The sequence below is a fragment of the Lepidochelys olivacea genome (assembly GCF_965140295.1).
Source record: "Lepidochelys olivacea isolate rLepOli2 genome assembly, chromosome: 10".
Taxonomy (NCBI): domain Eukaryota; kingdom Metazoa; phylum Chordata; order Testudines; family Cheloniidae; genus Lepidochelys; species Lepidochelys olivacea.
Window position 1 is genome coordinate 49,943,343 of NC_140420.1, and position 25,157 is coordinate 49,968,499.

The window sequence follows — 25,157 nt, forward strand, 5'->3', positions numbered from 1 at the left end:
GGCAACTAACAGCCAGATTCTTACGTTTCATTTTAAAGCAAATATACAGAGGCTTCAGCTACTGACTTTAAGAGAAGGGAATTGAGCATCCTTCAGGAATGAACATCACAGACTGATTACTGGCTTGTAGCCTTGTGCAGCTGCTGTTATGCTTCTAAACTAAGGACTCTGGGTTTCAGTGGTTCTGAGCAGCATGTGGCTCCATGGATTCGGAAGCTTTTATTTCCCCCAGTGCTAAGTTTAACTTCTGTGGTTAATCTTTTGCTATCACTTGCACATTTACAAGCTTCCAATGCCACAGCTTCCTGACAGCGGCAGCTCCTTCCTCTCTAATGGAAACTTACAGTGAGCCCCGGGGTTAAGCGAAGGAGAGGAGGAGGAGAATGGCCCATACTAGTCCTAGACAAATGCCTCTACCAGCAAAATACACATCCTATAGAAACTGAGGCAAAACAACAACTTACATAGAAGATGCTGGGAAGGGGATGGTGAATCCATCCATGCCACTGGTGTAACCACAGGAAACTGATATTGTTAAAGATGCCCATCTGATCCTTGCCAGCAAGCTACACCCGCCCACACACTAGCATTATTTCTGTTCTGCTGTTGTGGAAATATGTTTAACACCTCACATCTATTGAGTAGATAAAATCCTGAGCCATTGTCCCACTTATTAAAATAAAGAACAAAAAACAAACCTACACTTGCCATTTGAGGACCGAAGTAGGAGAGATACCTAGTAACCCCACTGACAGCTGATTGCCACCTGCTTTCGTGCAATGTCTTGAGAATTCAGGTCCTGATGGAAGCTTTTTTGCTGCTGTTGTGATAGAATCTCATTTATCCTTCCCCTGGTCTATGTCTGATAGCAATTGCTTCAGTCATATACTCCATACACAAGTCATAGCCCACAGCTGATTGAATTTTTCCAGGGAAGTTCCATCATATTCTGGAGGAGCCTTTCTAGGTGGGTTTTTTCTCTCCATTTAGTTTTGTTGCAAGCTGCTCATTCTAGTGTGGTCTTAGGGCTAGTCTACAGTCACTATACAGGCTCTGCCGAAACAGCTACACTTACACAGCTATTTGTGACATAGCCCAGCATCTGGTGACAGATGGATTTTTTCTGCTGGTAGAGTAACACCACCTCCCCAAAAGACATTAGCTATGCCGACCACAGCACTCTTCTGTCAGCATAGCAGCGTCTACCCTGGGGGTTTGCCTGCATAGCCATGTTGACTAGGAGGTGGGGTCCCTAACAGGCATAGCTGTGCTGACAAAATTTTCTAGTGTGCATTGGCCTTCAAATTGCCGCTGGAGCCCCGGGCAGCGTGGGCCAGGCAGCGCGGAAGGGCTGACTGGGGGACACTGACCCCTCCCCCAGCCCCGCCCCTTCTGCCCAAGGCCCTGGCCCTTCTGGGGGTGCTCGAGTTTTCAATTTTACTTTCATCCCTGGCATACTGATTGTCTGGCTTCACCCACATAGTTTCTATTGGGCCATTTAGTGCACGGGAGGACTTACACAACATGTTGTGCTAGACATGTGTAGGAACCATGGATCTTGAAAGGTGTGTTGTGGGGGAAGTGTTGATCATTGTACCAGTGGTGATATGTATACAGACATTCTATAATTGTTCATTCCATAATTGTCTGGAAGCACCTGACAATAGTCACTGCTAGACATGAGATACCAGACGAGCTGGCCCACTGCTCTAGTAATAATAAGGCAATGTCTACATTCTCTGCACTGGGTCCCTTTTGTCTCATTATGAGGTCTGTGCAGACCACTGGAAAACGTGGCAAGCACAGCCTGCTCCGGACTAGCCACCTCTCAATGGCTAGCTGTGCTCCTGGACACAGGACATTATGGGTCAAGTTCAGTGCTATCCACAGGAAAGGGAGTATCCTTACTCGGCAAGAAAGTGAGAAATTCAACATCTGCTGTACACCAAGCCAGGGTATACTAGGTACCAGGTAACCAGGATTGCACACAATGGGAAATTTGGGCACACTCGTTTATCTCTCTGTAGTATTTCCTTAATCTTCCAAGGCTGACATTCAACACTTAATACCATCTCTAATGCTGGAAATGCAGTTAGAAATGCTGGGTAGCAGTGCGTTGTTAAAAAGCCCAAAGAAGACCCAAAGCTCCCTTTCATGCCCAAGAAAAGCTGCGCAGAGGAAATTAAACAAATTGCACACATGGTGCATCCCCCCGTGGAGCAACACACAATGCTGCAAATTGCAATAAGAACTTAAAAATGCAAGAAAGAAAACTTGGGAAAATAAAGCCAGATCTTTAACCCAATAGTTAACACTCATAACAGCTGCCAAAATATTCTATAATAAATTCCCAGGCCAAGTGCCAGAGAGAATGTGGGCTTGTCTACATGGTGCATTAGTCCTCACCAGAGCGGTGTAAATTTTAGATCCTGCTGGCACATGCTCAAAGTTCCCTTTGTGCGCATTAATGTCGTCCCATTTCAAGCAGACTGAGGAGCCACAGCAGTGGTTCTAGCAAATGTGCCTATCCTTCAACTGCTAGAAGTCATTCAAGTATTTAGTTGTAATGGAGTGATTGTTCTAATGTCTAATAAATGTAAGAAAAAAGTGATACTATATTCAAGACTAAATCATGATGCTCTCTGCACGAGTAATCTAGATTCTTGGCAACAAGAGGGAGCCATGAGTTTCTGCAGCACATCTACCCAAGAGGCAGGCAAAGGTTCCCTGAAGAACTATGCGGCTTCAGGTGGCAGGGCTGGTCCATTTAGGGGCATGGCTATGGCACTGCTTGGCATTCTTGCTGGAGTCCCTCAGGTGGTAATGGGACTAGCACACAATATTATTTTTAATAGCAGTGAGAGTGGACAGCTCGCAGTGATTCCTGAAGGGCTCTGGGCTACACCTGGTCCCCTCCTTATTCCCCTGCCTCAGTACCCGTCCGAGTGCAAACACCGGAATTCAGCCCTTAATGTCTGCAGGAATATCATCAGTAATTGAATTTGTATGGTTCTGTCTACATTCCTACCTAACAGCATGTGGAGGGGATGCCTTTGTCATTCACTTCTTTTGGAAAGTGAGTATGTACAGTGAGGATCTCAACGGATCTGCTTCCTGTTTGTTTCTTACTGACTTTACTGACAAAAAATGACGTTTTTACACATAGGCTGCTCTGGCTCTGCAGTGCTGTGGGAGAATGAGCTGGCTTCTGTTCTGCTTCACGCATCAGTTATTATCTGTCAAATACTGACCTCTGTTCTTTCAGTCTCTTAAGAGTCCCCACCCTGATTTTCAGATGTTAAGTTTAATTTTGCTGGGCTGACAATTAGAAGAAATATCTTTTAACTTTCAAATACAGTAAATTTGACATTGAAGCTAAATCACTAACGAATGGGGGAAGGGGAGAAGCAATTATGATTTCAAGTTATTTATTAATAAAGTGGCACCCTTGCAAGGTGCTCAGAATTCACATATTACATTTTATAATGTTCTATATAAAAATAAATTCTAAAAATAATTTCCCCAATGAAATAAAGTATATATTAGATCAAACTCTCTTACTAATTTCCTACATTAACTCCAGTTTCTGACCGCATACCAGAAGACACAACAATATATACATATTTGAATGATAAATTGTGGTTCTTCATTACAAATTTTGAAGGTCACTGCTAACGTTATTAGTTTCTTGTGAGATGACTTGGAAGTATATTTGTATTTAAAAGTGACAAAACAATTAAGCCATTTAATTTTTAAATATTAGGAGAATAAATAATATGAGTGCTAGATTTTGTCACAAACAGTATTTAACAGCTGTCTGAAATAAGAAGAGATGTCCATCTGTAAAGTCACTGGGATAATTTTATGTCTGTTTGCCAGGAAAGAGATTCCAATTAGGTGAAATTTAGAGGAACACAAAAGAGGATTTGCCCATAGTCATGTCACCAGAAAGGAGTATCTAATCTACCTTGTCCAGCAGATCTTAAATCTCTAACAAGAAACTGCTTGACAATTTTAGTGTAACTGAGATAATGGGTTTGCTGTAGCCCATGAAAGCTTATGCTCAACTAAATTTGTTAGTCTCTAAGGAGCCACAAGTCCTCCTTTTCTTTTTTTGAGATATTTGGGTATTGCTTTGAGCTTTTTCCATTACTAGTTTGAATCCATCTTGGTCTATGATCTAAAGCCAAAGGTTACCAAACTTTTTTCATGGGGTGGACCGCACCTTGAGTTAGACACAGTCCTGGCACCACCTTCCACTCCCATTCGTGATTGCTGAAACTTCCACCTCTCTCATTCATCATCTTTGTGGCAAAGTCAGCAATTGCTTACATGAGAAAGCACATATGGGGAAAGACTTGATGTCTTTTCCCCTTCCCTTCAGCTAAAAGTGAAGAGAGAGGGGAGCCAGAACAATGTGACCAGATGGTTCTCTGTGGACCAGCATCAAGTGCTCCACAGTGCACAGCCTGGGAATCTCTCATTTAGAGGTTGTTGTTAAAGGCTAAGTCCTCCAAGGAGCTCTGCCCTCTGACCCCAATCCAGCAAAGCACTCATAAGAACATTCTGGATCTGACCAATGGTCCATCTAGCTCAGTGTCCCATCTCTGATAGTGGCCAGCGCCAAATGCTTCAGAGCCTGGGAATGAAGAGAACAAAGCAATATTGAATGATCCATCCCGTTGTCCAATCCCAGCTTCGGGCACTTGGAGGTTTAGGGACACCTGGAGCATGGGGTTGCATCCCTGATCATCTTGGCTAATAGCCATTGATAGACCTATTCTTTTTGAACTTGCACACCATCCCATGGCGACAAGTTCCACTCAAACCATGAGACTACCCACACGCCTAAATTTAAGCACATGCTTAAGTGCTTTAAGGATTGCAGGACTGAGCCTTAAGAGGGTATTTTGTGAAGTTTATTGCCTGCTCTGGGGATTCTTACTATATCTTCAATTTGGACCTCCCTGGAAAGTATTGTTGCTAACACTAAGTGCTGCATACACCTATATCAGCTGAGCTACTAGGTAGAAGCATAACTGTGACATTGCAGGTTTCTGCAGTACAAAGGAGATCATAACACAGGAAGAAAATTGAGAATAGTAGTTCAATATTTGTCCCCAATAATTTTAAATTTCAAGGTGGTATCAGCCTGTACATTGCTAAATAATACTTACTAAAGCATCCATCTGGTAAAGAATAAGCTTGATTAGAGCTCATCAGATAATGAAAAAGTTAATTCATTTCATTTGACTGGAAAAAAAAATCAAAATTCATCCAATAGATTAGTTGTAATGGTTCATTTAACCAGTGTATCCCTCTGGCTGCTGTGTTATGATCCCACTCAGAGCTCAATGTACAAAGGAGCCAAGGCTGTTACAACCCTACTACAAAGCTTGGGTTTTGACTCAATCTGTAGATGTTCTGGCGGCATTTGGTTCTGTTCCCTGTGTGTTGGCTAGGATGGCTGCTATCACATAAATGAGGCATTGTTCAAGATTCAAACTTCTGTGAGCCTTAGATGCTCAGGATAAGCTTCCTCTGTCCAATGGAAGTGTCTAGCCCACTGTGCAGTTTGTTACACGTGATCCACAGAGCATGTGAGTCTGCTCAGCTACAGAGGCTAGTTCTTTAGCTCAAGCTGTCCAGACTTGTGTTTGTTACACCGCAGTGGTTTCAGAACAGCTCTTCTCTGACACTAACACACTAACGTGGGGTTTGGAAGATGATGTGAGGCTTTTTGGTGTTGTTTTTTTTCTCCCCTGCAGCTTTGACCAATGCCACTTTTGGAACTGAGTGAAAAGCTTTTAACTTGCTGTCATAAATATAAAGGGAAGGGTAACAACATTTATGTATGCAGTAACACAAAATCCCTCCTGGCCAGAGGTACAGAATCACTTTACCTGGAAAAGGTTAAGAAGCTCAAATAACCTGGTTGGCACCTGACCGGAAGGACCAATGGGGAAAGAGGATACTTTCAAATCTGGGGGTGGGGGGAGAGGTTTTGTTTGTGCTCTCTTTGTTTGTTCCCTCTCTGGATGGAGAGAGAGACCAGGCAGGTAAAGCATCTTCTGAAAACATACCTGAAATGATACATCTAAAATTACAGAAATTTTAAGTAAAGGCAAGGAAATGTGTTAGATTATCTTTTGTTTTAGCTTGTGAATTTTCCCTATGCTAAGAGGGAGTTTTATTCCTGTTTTTGTAACTTTGAAGCTGAGCCTAGAGGGGAATCCTCTGTGTTTAAAATCTTTTTATTTACCCTGCAAAGTTACCTTCCACCCTGATTTTGCAGGTGTGATTCTTTTACTTTTTTTTTAAATAAAATTTTTCTTTTAAGAACCTGGTTGATTTTCAGTGTCCTAAAAACCCAGGGGTTTCATCTGTGCTCACTTTGTAACCAATTGGTTAGTATATTATTCTCAAGTCTCCCCAGGAAAGGGGGTGTGGGGGCTTGGGGGAATATTTTGGAGAAATAGGGACTCCAAGAGGCCATTTTCCTGAATTCTGGTCTAAATCACTTGGTGGTGGCATCAATATCATCCAAGGACAAGGAAAGGATTTGTGCCTTGGGGAAGTTTTAACCTAAGCTGGTAGAAATAAGCTTAGGGGTCTTTCATGCAGGTCCCCACATCTGTACCCCAGAGTTCAGAGTGCTGAGGGAACCCTGACACTTGACAATGCCTGGATTTGTGGTCCTACATTTCTCTTGCAACATCTCTCTCGTGTATTTCAGGTGGGATTTTCAAAGAGACCTAAGGGAGTGTAGGCACCCAAATCCCAGCCTAAAACAATGAGAAATGGGTCCATGCTACACAATCTGGATCTGAACTTCCTGACAGGTTGAGAGGTTGGATCCGGGGTTTGGGTTTAAGGGGGAGAGTGGCAGGAAACTCCACACAATTATCCTCAGAGTTTTCGGATAATCATCTCCTCAGGGTGGTGGTGCAAAAGTCAAGGGGTGATGAAGTGGGCAAGTTGGAATATATTTTCTTATTGCTGTTTTCTCTCCCACCTCCTTCCCCAGTGCTCTGTAGGTACCTCTCCTCATGCAATAAGGCTTTAAAAAGGGAACTGAGTAGCTGAAAAGTGTGGTTTTTCTAGTAGGTAGAAGTTTCTCCATAATAAATAACTTGGGTAAATGTCAGGACTGATTTGAGAACAATAACTCATAACTGGGTGTGTTTCACATAATGATTCACGTGGTGATTGGTGGCTGAGCTGTGGGAATTTGGATTATATAAAGAATCAGAGGAACCTGTGGGCAGAGCACCTTCTGTAGTTTCAATTCTCTACCCCTTTAGCAGGAATAAAGTGGTATCTGAGTGCTAAAACAGTGAATGTCTGGTCTCTTATCTCCTCTTAAAGGCTCTTGCTGAAGGTCCTTGCAGTGGTAATGCTTATGTCCTTACACCTAAGCAAATAAACCTAATGACTAATACAGTCCCTGTACCCTGTCAGTCTTGCATTAAAAATTTAAAAAAGAAGACAGCTTGGAACAACTTGAAATTCCAGTGTTTCTATATATCACTGCACCAGAACAAAGCTCCTAGACAGAAACAACTAATTTACAAAAAGAAAAGGAGTACTTGTGGCACCTTAGAAACTAACCAATTTATTTGAGCATGAGCGCTCATGCTCAAATAAATTGGTTAGTCTCTAAGGTGCCACAAGTACTCCTTTTCTTTATGCGAATACAGACTAACACGGCTGTTACTCTGAAACTAATTTACAGCTGCTTAGAAGGAGGAGTGTTTTTGCAGGGCAGTGGGCCAGCATCAAACCTTTAGCACTGAGTTGTTAACAGGTAGTTCGGTAGCTCATCTCTGTATTGCAGAGACTAGGGGTAGTGGACTGGAGCACAGTAGAGGGGGGCTGGAAGTTAAGGGGGAGCATTTTTCAAGTTTGTTCCTTTATATTTTCAAGTGATGAAATCCTACTGGAAGAGGACAAAACTGTGACAAAACTAAAAAAATCTCAACCAGTTAATCAGAGCTTAGCTTTGGACAATGAACCTCTGCAAAATCCCCCACTAACTCCTTCAGTAAGAGGATCCTATATAGCCAGTCTTGTGTCTGAATACATATTCTAATGAGATATGCCCTTGCTTATCTAACCCTGTATAGAGACATTTAGGCCTGGTCTACACTAGGAAATCAGGTTGGTTATAACTATGTCGCTCAAGGGTATGAAAAACCCAGACCCCTGAGCAACGCAGTTAAACTGACCCAACCAACGGCATGGACAGTGCTAGGTCAACGGGTGTGAGAAGCAAAGATGAACAGTGCAGATAGAAAAGGCACCCCAGGAGTGTGACCATCACCCCCACAAACACACACCAGTTCAACTCCTCTCCAGAATACAAGGAATCAGCCCAGCCTGGGTCTGGTGTTGTTTTAACATCTGATTAATGACCTAGATGTAGGAATAGAGAGCACACTGATCAAATTTGCAGATGACACAAAGCTGTGGGGGGTGGGGCGGGGAATTGCCAATGCTTGGGAGGATAGAGCTAAAATTCAGAGGGATCTTAATAAATTGGAGAACTGGGCTGTAGACAACAAAATGAAATTCAACAAAGACAAATGTAAGGTGCTACACTTAGGGAAGAAAAACCAAATGCACAAATACAGAATGGAGGGTAACTGGCTTGGCAGCAGCACTGCTGAGAAGGATCTGGGGGTAGTGGTAGATAACAACTTGAACATGAGTCAGCAATGCAATGCTGTTGCAAAAAAAAGCAAATGCAGTTTTAGGTTGCATTAATAGAGGCATAGCTTGCAAGTCATGGGTGGTGATAGCACTGTTCTATTCGGCACTGATTAGGCCTCAGCTGGAGTACTGTGTCCAATTTTGGTCACCAGTGTATAGAAAGGATGTAGAAAAACTGAAAAGGATCCAGAGGCAAGTGACAAAGATGATCAAAGGGATGGAATGCAAGCCATATGAGCAGAGGCTAGAGTAACTGGGTATGTTTTTTCAGTTGGAGATTAAGGGGGGGACATGATAGCGGTATTCAAATACTTGAAAGGCTCCATTAAAAAGATGGAGAAAAGTTATTCTCTCTTGCTACAGAGGGCAGGACAAGAGACAATGGGTTCAAACTACTGCACAGCAGATTTAGAGTAAATCTCAGGAAAAAACTTCGTAACTGTAAGAACAGTAGGACAATGGAACAGAATGCCTAGGAACTTTGTGGAAGTTTCTTCACTGGAGGTTTTCAAAAGGAGGCTGGATAGCCACCTGTCTTGGATAGTTTAGCCACAACAAGTCCTCCATCTTGGCAGAGGGTTAGCCTAGATCAGTGGTTCCCAAACTGGGGTTCACGAAATGTTACAGGGGGTTCTTGGAAAAAATTCCCTAATGGCAGATAGAGCTGTCTCTAGGGAGCCCCTGGACTTCCAAGAGCTAAGCAGATCAAAGCAAGCATATCTATCACACTGAGGAGATTTAAACTTCAAGACTCCTTATAAGAAATGGAAACGGAGGTGGATATTTTTTGCTGTCTTTAAAATTAAATAGGCAGCTAGTATTGGTTTTAAAATTATTACGAAGAACAAGTTTAACCTTTGTTGTAATGTGCGTTGTTTGCCTGGACTGCTCAAGACCTGAATGCTTGTGTAGGAGGAACTCTCTGAGTTGGCTTCTTAAATCGCTTCATGCTGTTCCTCATCTGATACTCCTTGATGAAACCTAGGAGCCTTGTCTTATAACAGGCTTATTCAAAGTGATACAAGCTATGAAAGTGAGATCCTGGAAGAGTGTAGCTGTTTTCATAATGTAATAAAAATACTGTAATGATAAATAATAATAAATAGTTTATAATAAGCATGTCATAAGAACAAATTTTATATTTCCAAGAGCACTGTTTTTATAATTTATACTCAGGTAAAGGAGACAATCCCTGGAAATATTCAATTTGGCCGGGGGCGGGGGGGCAGTTTGTGAGACTTGACATTTTAGTGAAAGTGGTTCACAGGTGGTTAAAGTTTGGGAACCACTGACCTAGCTGACCCTTGCGGTCCCTTCTAACCCTATGATTCTAAATGCACAAAGCAAACTAACTACGCAGAACCTCAGAGTTACAAACACCTCAGGAACAGAGGTTGATTGTAACTCAGAAATGTTTGTAACTGAACAAAACGTTATGGTGGTTCTTTCAAAAGTTTACAACTGAACTTTGATTTAATGCAGCTTTGAAACTTTACTTTGTGGGGAAAAATGCTGCTTTTAACCATCTTAATTTAAATGAAAAAGCTCAGAAACAGTTTCCTTACCTTGTCAAATCTTTTTTTAAACTTTTCCTTTATTTTTTTAGTAGTTTACGTTTAACACAGCACTGTACTCTATTTGCTTTTTCTGTCTTTGCTGGTGCCTGATTGCATTCTTCCGGTTCCAAATGAGGTGTGTGATTGACCAGTCAGTTCATAACTCTGGTGTTTGTAACTCTGAGGTTCTAGTCTACAAAAATCAAGACTTTTTTGCCAACTTCTTTTGTTTAGAATGAGTTTAGGGGATTACTTACAGCTACGGTTTGTGCAAAATGTTGAGATAAGTGAGATTTTCAAGGTAGTGGTGTTTCTGTCATCAGATGACTTATGCCTCAGTTTAATCAACAAAGCAAGGGTGTCCCTTGCTGGATAATCTAAGGACAGAGAAATCTGACTCAGTCACTTCCATCTATTTGTTATGGAGTGAGGCCAAAGAGTAATGTTGTTTTTCTGAGGGCATTTTGGTTTCTGGTAAATAAGGCTAGGTCAAAGGTTCTTCCAGCATATTATTAGATAATATTTATTTAATCACACGAGAGAAACTGAAAATAAAATTTGGGGACGACTCTTGGTCTCAGTCTAATTTCTGTTAATAGTTAATATGCAGATATTACAAAACTCATGCCAAAAATCTTCCCCGCGTTTATGTATCTGTTCCTCCCTGTTTTATTTCCAGTCTGTCTTCTTAGAAAAAAAATCTCCTGTCTTCAGATACATGTTCGGCTCCATCCTGAGCTGCAGCTGGGGGCAGAGCAGCATGAAGCAGTCAGACAGTTCTGAGCAGCTCAGATGTGGAGCAAAGGTGAATCTAAGCCATCTTTTTAAACCTCCCTCAGTGGTCAGCCTGAGCAGATACCAAACTGTCCCTCAATGTCATTTAAAGCATCCTGGTCCTTATGTAAAATAGATAATAGACTTTCAGAGATCCATAAATATATTATTATTAAGTAGCCAGCCAGTGCCACTGTTGTGGGACAAAAAGATACCCCTTTGGAGGTGAAATTTTCTGTTTCCATAGTGCTTCAAGCACTTCCTGGCTTGAGGAGCAAGAGAGAGTCAAGGGTTTGAACTAAGGAGTCCCCAGTTAGCGTGATAACAGTTCTGAGACAGCATGCTGGCTGCTGTAGTGGTTTGGAGATGTGAGACATCATCAACTGAGGACTAAAACTGAGACCACTCAATTCCCTTGAATTTACAACCTAAGCAGGATTTGATCCCAGATCTATAAAAGTTATGGAAAATATGTTAACCCACTACAACAGGTACATGCCTCCTTTCTCCTCACTAACAAACTTTTTCTGTCAATTCTTCTTGCAGAGCTTTTAAGTACAAACTGCTTCTTCATATTGATTCACTTACTCCTTCCTGAACTTGTTTCACTTTAAAGTCACACAGCCATTCTCTAGGCCTTTTCTCCATCTGAGCCTCAATTTTCTCAGTGAGAGATCTGTGTGTGGTAGATCTCCAGAATATGAAAGGACACATATTTAGGAAATTTTCTCCATTCCTTGTTGTATATGAGAATGAATTCAAGGATTTCCTCTGGCTCCTAGCAGAGATATCCACATGGCTAGATAGTCCTCTCAAACCACAAAATCTACATTTAACTTCAAAGATCTTGATCTTCCAAATGATTTTCAACACATCCTGTTACTCAGTATGATGCAACGTGTCAACTCAATCTATCAGGATGGTATGTCACAAAACCTGAAAAATTGTGCAATCTGACAACAAAAAGAAACTCCACACAACTAACAAGTGTTTCATGAAAAAATGGAACATTCCACTGGTACAACTTTGCTTTTTCAGGCAGAACCTGCCTACTATCCACACACAAATTGTGTTACATTGCTTATCCCAGAATAACTAAATTGCTTAGGAATGGACAGCTCTATTTTAGTAGGAAGTTTCATATGGACACATCCCCATTCTGATACAAGCTATGATATAAACACTTTCATATCAACATAACTGCATCCAGATTAGTGATTACACTGTATTGGTTTGAACAGCAAAAACTATTGTTTAGATCAGCCCTTACTAGCAGGCATAGTGGCATTGTGAATAGCTTCAGCTAACTAGAATGAAATGCCTGTTCAACTGGAAGAGAAAACCAGACAGCGCTGATCCTTAGGAAACTTTCTCTTTCGTCATAAGCCTTTCTGATATAAAACAAACTGATGCTGTAACTGGTCAGTCCTGTCCATTCCATTGTATGTCATGCTGTAAAGAACTGTAAGATTGTCTCACTGCTCATAGGCGCCGACTTCCCCTCTTTCCCATGGGTGCTCGACCCCCCCCTTTCCCTCAGCCCCACCCCCACTCCACCCCTTCCATGAGTTCCCGCCCCATGCCAACTCCTTCCCCAAAGTCCCCGCCCCAACTCCTCCCCTTCCCTGCCCCTATTCCAACTCCTTCCCCAAATCCCCACCCAGCCTCTTCCCCGCCTCCTCCCCTGAGAGTTCCCACTCCTCCCGGAGTGTGCTAATGCTGCCAAACAGCTTTTTGGCGGCGGCTGGGCAGGAAGAGCTGGTAGGCAGAGGAGTGGGGATGCCGTGCACTCAGGGAGAGGGGAGGAAGTGGGGCGGGGGGGAGCTTCACTGCCAGTGGGTGTAGAGCATCCACTAATTTTTCCCCATGGGTGCTCCAACCCTGGAGCACCCACAGAGTCAGCGCCTATCTCACTGCTCTCCATGTGACAGCCACATTTCATGTTGGTCAATTTCCTGAGGCTATCTCTCTGAGCACACTCTACTCACTGAGTAACCCCTCCCTGTGACCAAGTCTCACTTGGTTATTACCTCTTTGGTCTAATTTCAGTTGTTGGGTTTAGCGTGTAGGTGCTGAGTGGGGCTGGTGTTCTGTGATATACAGTCAATCAGGCGAGAGGATCTGGTGGTCCCTTCTGGCCTTAACCTCTATGACTCTCCTATTGTTCCCTGAGGCACTCGGAATTGTGATTATAGGATGGAACTATGTAACCAAGGGCTTGATTTTTGCTGCATTGAAGTCTCTAGGAGTTTTTATTGTTTGTATCACAGGAGTGACTAGAACCCCCCAATCAAGGTTGAGAGCAAGATTAGACTCCAAGTTTGTATTTGTCCTTTGTTCCTTTTTGTTAAAGAGAGCCTAGCTGAGAATTCCAATCATTGTTTTACATGTGAGGCCTCCTTGAGGTTTTCAGAATGGAATGAAAACACAACTCAGAGCAGAAAGAAAACATTTTGTCAACAACAAATTATGTCATACGAACCTAACAGCTTTCTTTGAGAGGGTAACAAGCCTTATGGGGGACGGGGAGTGGTAGATGTGGTATATATTGACTTTTGTAAGGCTTTTGATACTGTCCCACATGACCTTCTCATAAACAAGGTAGGGAAATACAGCCTAGATGGAGCTACTATAAGGTGGGTGCATAACTGCTTGGAAAACCATTCCCAAAGAGTAGTTATCAGTGGTTCATAGTCAAGCTGGAAGGGTGTAATGAGTGGCGTTCTGCAGAGGATTGGTCCTGGGTCAATATCTTCATAAATTATTTAGATAATGGGATAGAGTGTACACTTACTCCAACGAGAAACTGCTGAGCTTGAATTAATATGCAAACTAGATACCATTAACTTGGGTTTGATAAGAGACTGGGAGAGGCTGGGTCATTACACATATTGAATCTATTTCCCCATGTTAAGTATCCTCACACCTTCTTGTCAACTGTCTAAATGGGCCATCTTGATTATCACTACAAAAGTCTTTTTTCTCCTGCAGATAATAGCTCATCTTAATTAATTAGCCTCTTACAGTTTGTATGGCAACTTCCACCTTCTCTGTATATATATATATATATATATCTTCTTACTATATGTTCCATTCTATGCATCCGACGAAGTGGGCTGTAGCCCACGAAAGCTTATGCTCTAATAAATTTTTTAGTCTCTAAGGTGCCACAAGTACTCCTGTTCTTTTTATAAAGTTTGCAGATGATACCAAGATGGGACGTGTTGGATTAAAATTCAAAATGATCTGGCAAACTGGAGAAATGGTCTGAAGTAGAATCATAGAATATCAGGGTTGGAAGGGACCTCAGAAGGTCATCTAGTCCAACCTCCTGCTCAAAGCAGGACCAATCCCCAATTTTTGCCCCAGATCCCTAAATGGCCCCCCTCAAGGGTTGAACTCACAACCCTGGGTTTAGCAGGCCAATGCTCAAACCACTGAGCTATCCCTCCCCCCATAAAGTAAATAGGATGAAATTCAATACAGACAAATGCAAAGTACTATGCTTAGGAATGAACAATCAATTGTATGCATACAAAATGGGAAATGACTACCTAGGAAGGAATACTGTGGAAAGAGATCTGGGGGTTATAGTGGATCAGAAGCTAAATATTAGTCAACAGTGTAACACGGTTGCAAAAATAGCAAACAACATTTTGATGTGTATTAGCAGAAGTGTTGTAAGCAAGATACAAGAAGTAATTCTTCCACTCTATTCCGCACTGATAAGGCCTCAACTGGAGTATTGTGTCCATTTCTGTGTGCCATATTTCAGGAAAGATGTGGACAAATTGGAGAAAGTCTAGAGGAGAGCAACAAAAATGATTAAAGGTCTAGAGATATAACTATGAGGAAAGATTGAAAAAATTGGGTTAGTTTAGTGTGCCCTTAAGTGTCCAGCCCTCTCCTGGACAGCTCAGTGAAATAATAAGGGTCATTTGTTCCTCTAAAGACACAAAAATACATCCCAGCTTATCAATGTAGCGGGGGTGAATACATTCTTCCCTTGAAACACCTCACTGAGTTGGTTTATAATAAAATAAAACAAATTTATTTACATAGAACATAGATTAAGTGATGCTAAGTAGAAGAAATAAAGTTAGAAAGGGTTACAAGTAGGGCTGTCAAGCAATTAAAAAAATTAATCAAGCAATTAAAAATTAAAAAATGATTTAAAAAATCGTGCAAAAATCGCACTGTTAAACAGAATACCATTTATTTAAATATTTGTGGATGTTTTCTACACATTCAAATATATTGATTTCAATTACAACACAGAATACAAAGTTTACAGTGCTCACTTTATATTTATTTTTGATTACAAATATTTGGACTGCAAAAAACAAAACAAATAGTATTTTTCAATTCACCTAATACAAGTACTGTAGTGTAATCTCTTTATCATGAAAGTTGAACTTACAAATGTAGAATTATGTACAAAAACAAACTGCATTCAAAAATTAAACAATGTAAAACTTTAGAGCCTACAAGTCCAATCAGTCCTACTTCTTGTTCAGCCAATCGCTCAGACAAACATGTTTATTTACATTTGCAGAAGATAATGCTGCCTGCTTCTTGTTTACAATGTTACCTGAAAGTGAGAACAGGCGTTTGCATGGCACTGTTGTAGCCAGTGTTGCAAGATATTTACATGCCAGATGTGCTAAAGATTCATATGTCCCTTGATGTTTCAACCACCATTCCAGAGGACATGTGTCCCTGCTGATGACGGGTTCTGCTTGATAACTATCCAAAGCAGTGGGGATCGACGCATGTTCATTTTCATTTCATCATCTGAGTCAGATGCCACCAGCAGAAGGTTGATTTTTCTTTTTTGGTGGTTTGGGTTCTGTTGTTTATACACTGGAGCGTTGCTCTTTTAAGACTTCTGAAAGCATGCTCCACACCTCATGCCTTTCAGATTTTGGAGGGCACTTCAGATTCTTAAATCTTGGGTCAAGTGCTGTAGCTATCTTTAGAAATTTCATATTGGTAGCTTCTTTGCATTTTGTCAAATTTGCAGTGAAAGTGTTCTTAAAATGAACAACATGGCTGGGTCACCATCCGAGACTGCTATAACATGAAATATGTGGCAGAATGCGGGCAAAACAGAGCAGGAGACATATAAATCTCCCCCAAGGAGTTCAGTCACAAATTTAATTAACATATTATTTTTTAATGAGGCATATGAATCTTTAGCACATCTGGCACATAGATATCTTGCAACGCCAGCTACAAAAGTGCCATGCGAACACCTGTTCTCACATTCAGATGACATTGTAATTAAGAAGTGGGCCGCATTATCTCCCATAAATGTAAACAAACTTGTTTCTCTTAGTGATTGGCTGAACAAGAAGTAGGACTGAGCGGACTTGTAGGCTCCAAAGTTTTATGTTATTTTGTTTTTGAGTGCAGTTATGTAACAAAAAACCCCTACATTTGTAAGTTGCACTTTCATGATAAAGAGATTGCACTACAGTACTTGTATGAGGTGAATTGAAAAATACTATTTCTTTTGTTTATCATTTTTACAGTGCAAATATTTATAATAAAAAATAATATAAAGTGAGCACTGTACATGCTGTATTTTGTGTTGTAATTGAAATTGATATATTTGAAATTGTAGAAAAACATCCAAAATATTTCATAAATTTCAGTTGGTATTCTAGTGTTTAACAGTGCAATTAATCACAATTAATTTTTTTGAGTTAATCATGTGAGTTAACTGCGATTAATCGACAGCCCTAGGTACAAGCAGATAAAAGTGAAAACATCTAAAAGTCTAAAACTTAATCTAGCAAGTTTTGGTTCAAGGGTTTGCTTAGGATGGTCTTTCTCACCCACAGTCTTCCAGCAAGATGGTGCCTGACTTTTTCTTTGGTCAGGATCTCTCCTAGAGGCCCAAGGGTGCTGGTGCCTTTGTCTTCATAGGGGAAAGAGAGAGAACTTGAAGTTCTCTGCCCCTTTCCTTTAGAGTCCAGTAGGCCTTTAAAGTGAATTCTTCTGAGGGTTATCCTTCAAAGTAAAGTTAATTCATGCAATAAAGAAGGTGACCTGGAGTCTGGTGGTGAAGGAGGTGCCATAGTTTTCTTTCCCCATGTATTTTTGCTGAAATCCAAATTGATCTGTTTCCTGCCAACCCTCCCGCTGCTGTCTTGAGGACCCTGTTTAATACTTATATGTAAATTGAGAGAAACACATATTTCTTTGTTTAGGATAGACCGTTTAACAACTTTTGCCTAGAAAGGGCTGTCTGCTTTTGAACATGTGCTAATAACATCATACAGGGAGAATTCATAACTGCACATATGATGTTGCTACATACATTTCACTATGATATTATTGACCAGCAAGTTACTAGTTTTACTAGTTACAAGTCACCAGGCATGTTTTATACAAAGAGTATTACAATGGTATATAGGGTGTGAATACAGGGGTGCTTTAGGTCACCACCAGCCAACCTGCCCAAAGGTTTGAAAAAGCTGTTACTTTACAAATCTTTTTTTTTATTTGCTCTTGCCTCTATATAGAGGAACAAGAACCGATGTCTCTAAGCCCTCTTTTAACTCTTGCTCTGAATAGCTCTTTGCTACTGAGTTTGCTAAGGCATTATAGCAATTTGCTCCTGTTTTCCTTCAAGACAAAGATAAAGATGCTTCAAGACTGCTCAGCTGCAGCCATGGAACTTTTCAATTTCTGAGACTTGTTCAGTGAGGTTTCTTAACACATGGAAGCAGAACTGAATTCCATTTCTAGTAAAACGGTAACTTTTTAAGGCACTGAGAAACTGCTGGAACTTGGATGCATATTTTCAACATTATTTTTTCTTATCCTGGACCTCTAAAGTAACACAGAATGATTACAGTGCTGCGTTATGTATCTTCAGTGTTTGATTCAGCCCAGATGGAATCCTGAAGTCCTGTCGAAATAGTATTGTCAGCTTTATGTTATTTGACTGTAGTTGCTGAGAAATGTTTTACAACAAAAAACAGATGAGCCGCCTGAGATTAAACAAGTGTATTACATACCATCTGACAGGCAGAATCCACCTTGCTGCACTATGGCATGAAAGTAAAACCAAAAAATGACATTGGTGAAATAAAGACAGAGGACGGAACCAAAAATCTGCTGTTTCCTAAGCAACCTGATGTGCCATCCATACAAATGCCCAGTGAGTGTCAAAGACCATTCCACAGCATCTTCAAAGCAGCACAAGGGAACATACCCCTTAAGTTAGGTGATGCAATACATTTTCTCGCTACTTCGCTTGAATCATTGCAAACTTCAATGAAGCAGGTATGTGGCTGTGCTACTATGATCCAATCCTGGCAAAGTGAGACATGAGGTGGGGAGGAGAAGCTTAATGATGCAGTCCACAGTGGGGGGAAAACTTAAGAGATTAGATCTTTGAATCTAATTGATTTTACTATATAAGAGAACAAGTTTTCCAGCTGTGGGTCAGCGGCATTTGTACAAAGCTATGCCAGCCTAATAATAATTGAATTTGGATGTGAAGAGAATGTAGGAAGCACGAGTAAAGAAAATATATTGCCCATTTGTGCCCAATAAAGTGTAGAATTGAGACAGGGTTGTCATTTTGAGTGCCGGGACCAACTGCACAAGTTGTTTGTGACAACTAGAAGGTCTGAGTGGTGGTGGCTGAAATGGTAGTGGTTAAACAGCATTGAATAAGAGCTCCATGACTCTTGCTCTGAACTTGAATATTCTTATGATAAGACACTCTTTCTTGTTGCAAAACACTGAAAATACTGTTTTAATTTGAAGTAACTCTTTCTGTTACTGTCGCAGTCTCTGTCCTGCTACATTCGTTTAAACGATTTAAAAACCTTTCTGTGTAGATGTCAAATAATGTTAAAAATTCTTATGTTAAACTTCCAAACTGGGTTTACAGTCTCATCCTCTGGGTTCTTCTTCTTCTTGAATCATTGAGGTCACTTTTGAGCAAGATAGTGGTTCTCCAGATTAAGCTCAGGAAGCAGGAGCAGTATTATTGTAGACTGTATTCTCACCAGTACCTGCACTTTTTATGCATGAACTCACTTTTGCGGTAGAGATGTTGGTCAGAAAAGGAACCATTAGCTCCATTCTATGTTTAACAGTTGGTGTTGACTGTCTGTTATTTCTCTTCAAAATTAACTATCCCCAAAATAACTTGAGTACTAGTCTCATATGACAAGATCATTTGTTCTGATAAGTTTGCTTATCAAAGGGATCCTGCAGACTATAGAACACAGCACTTTAGCACCTTTTCTGTTGGCCAACATACAGTACAACCCCAGATGTATACCATCAGAGTAGTTCCATTTCTCAGTTTTGTATTCCAAAAGCATAGACAATGTGTCCCACCATTTTCCTGGCTTTCAAGATTTTTCTTTTTATGGAGTCCGGACACCCACAGCAAAGCCATTCTTCATTAGTTCAACGTTTCCCTTTCAAAGCTTTCATAATGCTGCTTCTGAAAATTGGCGGATGGCCCTTTTCATTTGTTGATTGCTCCATGTATATTTTTTTTATTTCACTCCCTTTAGAAAGGCCCAGACTCCTCTTAAATTGCTTTGGGTACTCACTATCTAGTCAAAAAGTGGGGCTCCCCAGTTTGCAATAATATTTCTGTGCTAATGAAATGTTTCTGTTCCCCTTGGACCTAACTCGAGTCTGCTGAAACTCTGGCTGTATTGAATTACTATGCTGTATCTACAAATATTAAAGCTCGTAAGGCCACTGTGAAATGGACAAGTGCTATGCTTGTTTTCCAGACGAGTAAACTGAGACTAAGTGACTTGCCTCCAAGATCACAAAGCGAATCTATAGCAAAAATAGGAAAGAGACCCAAGAGTCCTGACTCCCAGATGCCTGCTCTAAACACTGGCCTGCACTACACTTCCAGATGCTTTATTCTAATAGTTTTCACCAAAAGAAATCAAAACAATATTAGACTGAACTAACCTGTTCTTCTAGTGGCAGGAGGAATAAGCTTATAGGAGCCAACAAGCTCTAACTGTTGCATGTAAAATCCAGTGCACTGAAAATGTACTACTAACCTAGTCCATTGTGATGAAATAAAGCTAATATAGCTAGACTATCCTGGGATGGAGATCTGCACAACCATTCACTTCGTTCTTCTGCGCAGGAAGGGCCACAGATCCTATTCAATGGGTTTCTAGCCTCTCCCTTGCTGCTGTGGAAACAAATTAAACTCTGCAAACTGTGGCTGTCTTTGCCGGGGGGTGAGGGAGGGAGAGTGTGTTTTTACAGAGATAGCTACTGCAATGTAAAATCCTAGTGGAATCAAGCCACAGGTAGCTTTTACTTCAGTGTAGAGAGTCTAAATCAATACCAGGTGGACATTCATGTAGCTACATCAAGGTATTTGAATCATTCCTACACATAAATGCAATCTTTTCCAGCTCTTTATTATTATTATTATTATTTATTATTACAGGAAAGTAGGCAAACATCTTGAGTGTCAAATGGTTTCACCATGTAAAAAGAGCCTCCTTGTAAAATAAAATATCAATCAGAACAGTGTGTACTAAGTATTGTGTATGCTAAGTCTCTCAAACAGTTTTCATTATGCCTGCGGAAACGTTGAAGTCTTAGGTTTATTTCTGCGCCTGCATATCACGGGCCACAGGCTCATTAGAAATGAAAACTTTTACTTTAGCCATCTGTGTACAAATAGCATACCTATGTGCAGAAATATTGAGAGCCACCACAATGCCAAAGTAATGTTTGAGGTTCACCTAAGCAGTAGATTTTGCAGTGTATCTTGCACAGAATGTATTTAAAGTTATGAGAGAGAGAAATCAGCTTGTTTGCCAGTAACACTTGCTAATACTTTTCACTCTGAACAACCAGAAATTGAGAGTGCTGTGTTCAGTCCAGGGTTGAGAAGCAAGAACCTCATGTTGCTGGTCAAATTTTCAATAGCGCCTGAATGATTTAAAACTAGGTCCCACATTTAGGAACCTCAATTCTAGTGACTATCAATGAGATTTAGATTCCCCAGGGACTGATTCAAACCCCGCTGAAGTCAATAGGAAGTCTTTCTATTGACATTAGTGAACTTTGGATCATGCCCTAAGTGCCTAAGTCGCTTGAAAATGAGACCGAGGCTCCTAAGTCACGTAAATGTTTTTGAAAATTATACTCTGTCTTCCAAGATGATTAAGGAACAGCATTGAATGGTGCCAGTAAAAGCCGTATCCAGTTCCTGGCCAGAGTTAGCTGCACTGCAAGGCTTTGATGGTGGGGATGAGCAAGTCAAAAGAAAAGGAAATAGGGCCTGCTTCTGCTCCATTGCAGTCAGTGGCAAAGCCCCAAGTGATTTTAATGGATCAGCATCAAACGGGTGAGGACGAAAAGGTGACCCTCAGGATTCCTAGCAGTGAAAAAACAATGGAAGGAAATCCTGAATTTGTACACTTAATTGTGCGTATCTTATTGTATGTATCTCTGCCCACTAATGTAACTCTACAGAAATGAAATTCAGCTGGTACCATGCAGGCGCAACAGCTAACACAAAGTTATCTTCTACTCTGTGTGTGCTGGTGAGATGGAGAGAGAATGGCACTGCTACCTTGGTATTACATAGTAATTATAAAGCATTCACCTGCTAGTAAATGCTACACTTGAGTTAGCAAAATGGTTTTATAAGTAAGTGCCTATTTTCTCACCCTCAAAACATCCCAAATGGTGTTACTCTATAGATTGGAGCATGGGACACTTCAGCCAAAAAAGCAAATTTTACTGAGCATTTGACCAAATTCACTTCAGCTGTTGTTGAGTTTGTAGACAATTTTAAAAATACTCTGCATTTAAAAAAAATTCTATTGACTTTTGTTTTCCCCAAGTCCAGTTTACAGCAAAAATGGCTGAAGCGTGAAATTTAGCAAAGTAATTTCTGTGCTAAATTTTCCATATGTTTGATTGTGGGGAGGAAATGAAAAATTAAACCAGTTGTAATGATTCACTTTCCGGAAAGAGGGCTCAGCTTTAAAAGTACTTAGGCAACACTTAGGAGGCAGGGTGAACTGCGTGTTTTCTCTGCCCAGGCCTATAGACAAAGATCTGCTGCTCTCAGGACACGTATTCACTGCAAAAGTGTGTATGAGTGGACATTCTGTAATATAACGCAAAAAGAAAAGGAGGACTTGTGGCACCTTAGAGACTAACAAATTTATTTGAGCATAAGCATTCGTGAACTACAGCATCCGATGAAGTGAGCTGGTTTTTAAGGCGCTATCTTAAGATAGCTACCATGAGGTAAAAACCACCTTGTTTTATCATGTAGACATAGTCACAGCTGTTGGCGCCAGTTGAATGTGGGAGATGAATCTCTCATTGAAAGAGACACAGCAAATCTCTTCCAAAACCTGTCTTGCTTTTGGACATAGCAGAAACTCATGGATGGGAAATTAACTGCTGATCTTGTGATTTATAGTGCCTAACTGTGAAGTGTTCACATATTGTGCAACATCCTGTACATTCTAAGTTTTTGTTTTAGTTTTTTTCATTGTGAAGATACAGCCACCGGATGCGTTTCTACCTTATTAACTAAGCCCTGCAAAAAAACTCTTTGTAGCCAAACAATAGCAAAAACAAAGGTATGTTCACTTTAAGGAGGTGTAAACTTCAAAGCCTAGTAGGAATTATTCAAATACTAACATTCCAAAATACAGGCAATGGGCTTTTACTGGGAAAAAACACAACCAAAACCTTGCTAGGGCCAGATTATCAACTGGCGTAAATTAGCATAGCTCCATGGACTTCCACAGAGCAATACTGATTTACTCCAACTGAGGATCTGGCCCCTAGAAAGTACATGCAAAAAAAAGTAGTATACAAATTTTAAATTGCACAGTTTAAAAAGAAGTCTCAAAATGCAGAAGCTGAAGTTCCTACAGTAGCGTGACTAGCTACATTTCCCAACCCTGAATATTACACTGTACGTTTACCAACCTTAACAGAAAAACAGGCCTGGAAAATCTATCCTAGGTGCACCCACGGCTGTGTTAGCATTATGATAGGAACTTTAATTTTTGTATTTTGGGGTTCTATTTTATCTGCTCAAAACTCCTCCTGTGGGAAACCCTCTGGAGATGATCAAAGGGAGGAAAGCTCACCCAGGGAAACCACTGGCACTTACCCCAGGAAAGAGCCCAGTGGCTGGCCTGCAGAACTGTGGATTCTCCAATAGTCATTGGAGATCAGGGTCATCAGTGCAGAAGGCCTGTGCTTCAACAACAGCTCCAGTCAGGGCCTGCTGTGTGCCCCTTCTCCAGTAACCAGGCTTTGCAACTCCCGCAGAGATAAGTTGCTAAGGAGTTGGACTCCCTTTCAGGAGCGTAATGGCGGGGAAATGCAGGGAAATGGAGTTTACCTACTTTGCATTTGGGGAATATGGAGTTTAGTTCAGGTTAGCCATTTCTATTTTTTTACCTCTACACCACTTCTCCTTTTTCCTTATCTCCCCTACTCAACCCTACCCTACCCTCTCCATTTCTCCCACAGGGGGTACAATGTGCTGTGGGTGTGGTATGAAAGTTAATACAGCATCAGGATTGAATTAAATTTTATGTGGATTCTCCTCAGGCTTGGTGAGGGGATGATGGGGGTAGTGCACTCATCTTCACTCCCTTCAAAAATGTAGATTCCCGATCCTTTGCAGGTGCTTTCCAGGCCTGGGGGATAGGCGAGGAGGGAAAGAGGGGTGGGGAAGAACTGTCATTTTCAGCCTGTAAAGTCATACAGCATTAGTTGTTTTTCTTAAAGCACCAGCTTCTGCAGTCACGGGATTACTTACAAATCTCAGCTTTCATTTAAAAAAACAAATGGTTTCTAATCCTTGTGTTTGCAGAGAAAAGATTGAAAACATGACAACGAAAGGCTCGGAAATCAAAAGGAAAATTAATACACCCCACCCGCACAAGTTATTATTTCTGAAATTCTCATGATTTTAAGTCCATCTCCATTTAAAAAAGGGGGGGGGAGACCTTGACGCATGATCTCATGGTTTGGGATACTGAGCCCCTTAATGCAACATGAATGACCTTCTGCAGGTCTAAGTTAGATATACAAACAGCAGGTGGGTGCATCGCAAGGTTCTGTGTGGGGCTGCTAGTTTGGCTGAGGCTTCAAAAATTCTGAAAGCAAGTATTAGAGAAATCATAATATCATTAGCAACAGTTCACCTGCTCAGAGTAGCAACTCCCTAACTCCAACAACTCACTACAAGCAAGTGCTCTTGGGGCTGCATGACAAACTAAGCCTTGTTCCTTTCAAAAGGGTTTGAGTACTTAGTTTAGAAATAAAGCATCAGAACTGTACCTGTCATATAGTCCAAGTCGACCATAACGCTTTACAACGTGTCTTTCTTTCAAAGGTTAAATGGTTATCATAGCAAACAGTGTGTTTGGGCCCGGGGGGGGGGGGGGACTTAATCTGCTTCTAAACTCAGTTTGAAGAGTGAACCATTAATAAATTAATAGAAAATCTCTTTAGATATATAAATGAAGCGATAACACAGGAAATATAGAGGAACTGCACACTTACCCAAAATGCATCTTTGAACTGCAGCTGTGTCATGCCTATTGATTTATGGAGGGGGGGAAAATCCTTGAACTGGTTTGCTCTGAGAGCAGAGTAGCAGCGGCACTCAGCTTTGCTGCTGTTACTATACACCAGCTAAAGCAGAAAGTGAAACACTTCCACAGTCCTGTCTCTTTCAAAATGAAAAACAGCACTGGGCAGTTTGAGGAAGCTCCATCTGCTACTGTGAAGAGAAAAAAACTCACTAACAAAAAAAAAACCCAGAAAAACAGCCTAGCTCCAAACCTGTTTCTCTTCTGGTAAACAGTTAATATTGAAATGAGGAAGCAGAGGGATGTCAAATGATGTCAGTCTGCTCCTCGCCGTGTGTGCATGTGAGCTACAGGCAAAAAAAAAAAAAAAAAAGGTGATCACAGGATCTGATCAACTACACAAAGAGAGAATACAATAAAAAATAATAAGGAAACCAGCATAATAGAAAGAGACAAACCAGGTAGGAAATCAGATTAAAATAGTCACTTGCTGAGGAGGCATTGCAGAAAA

General features: G+C 40.9%; 1 protein-coding gene across 1 annotated transcript in view; it reads right to left on the reverse strand.

Annotated features, from left to right (window-relative positions):
* PSTPIP1 (proline-serine-threonine phosphatase interacting protein 1) overlaps positions 1-24,743 on the reverse strand; it is a 93,536-nt gene extending 68,793 nt beyond the window's left edge. The window contains exon 1 of the mRNA XM_084640957.1: positions 24,618-24,743. Within this exon, the coding sequence (XP_084497083.1) occupies positions 24,618-24,650 (33 nt within the window). The 5' untranslated portion in view covers positions 24,651-24,743. The remainder of the gene's footprint in view (positions 1-24,617) is intronic.
* Between the last annotated feature and the right edge of the window lie 414 nt (positions 24,744-25,157).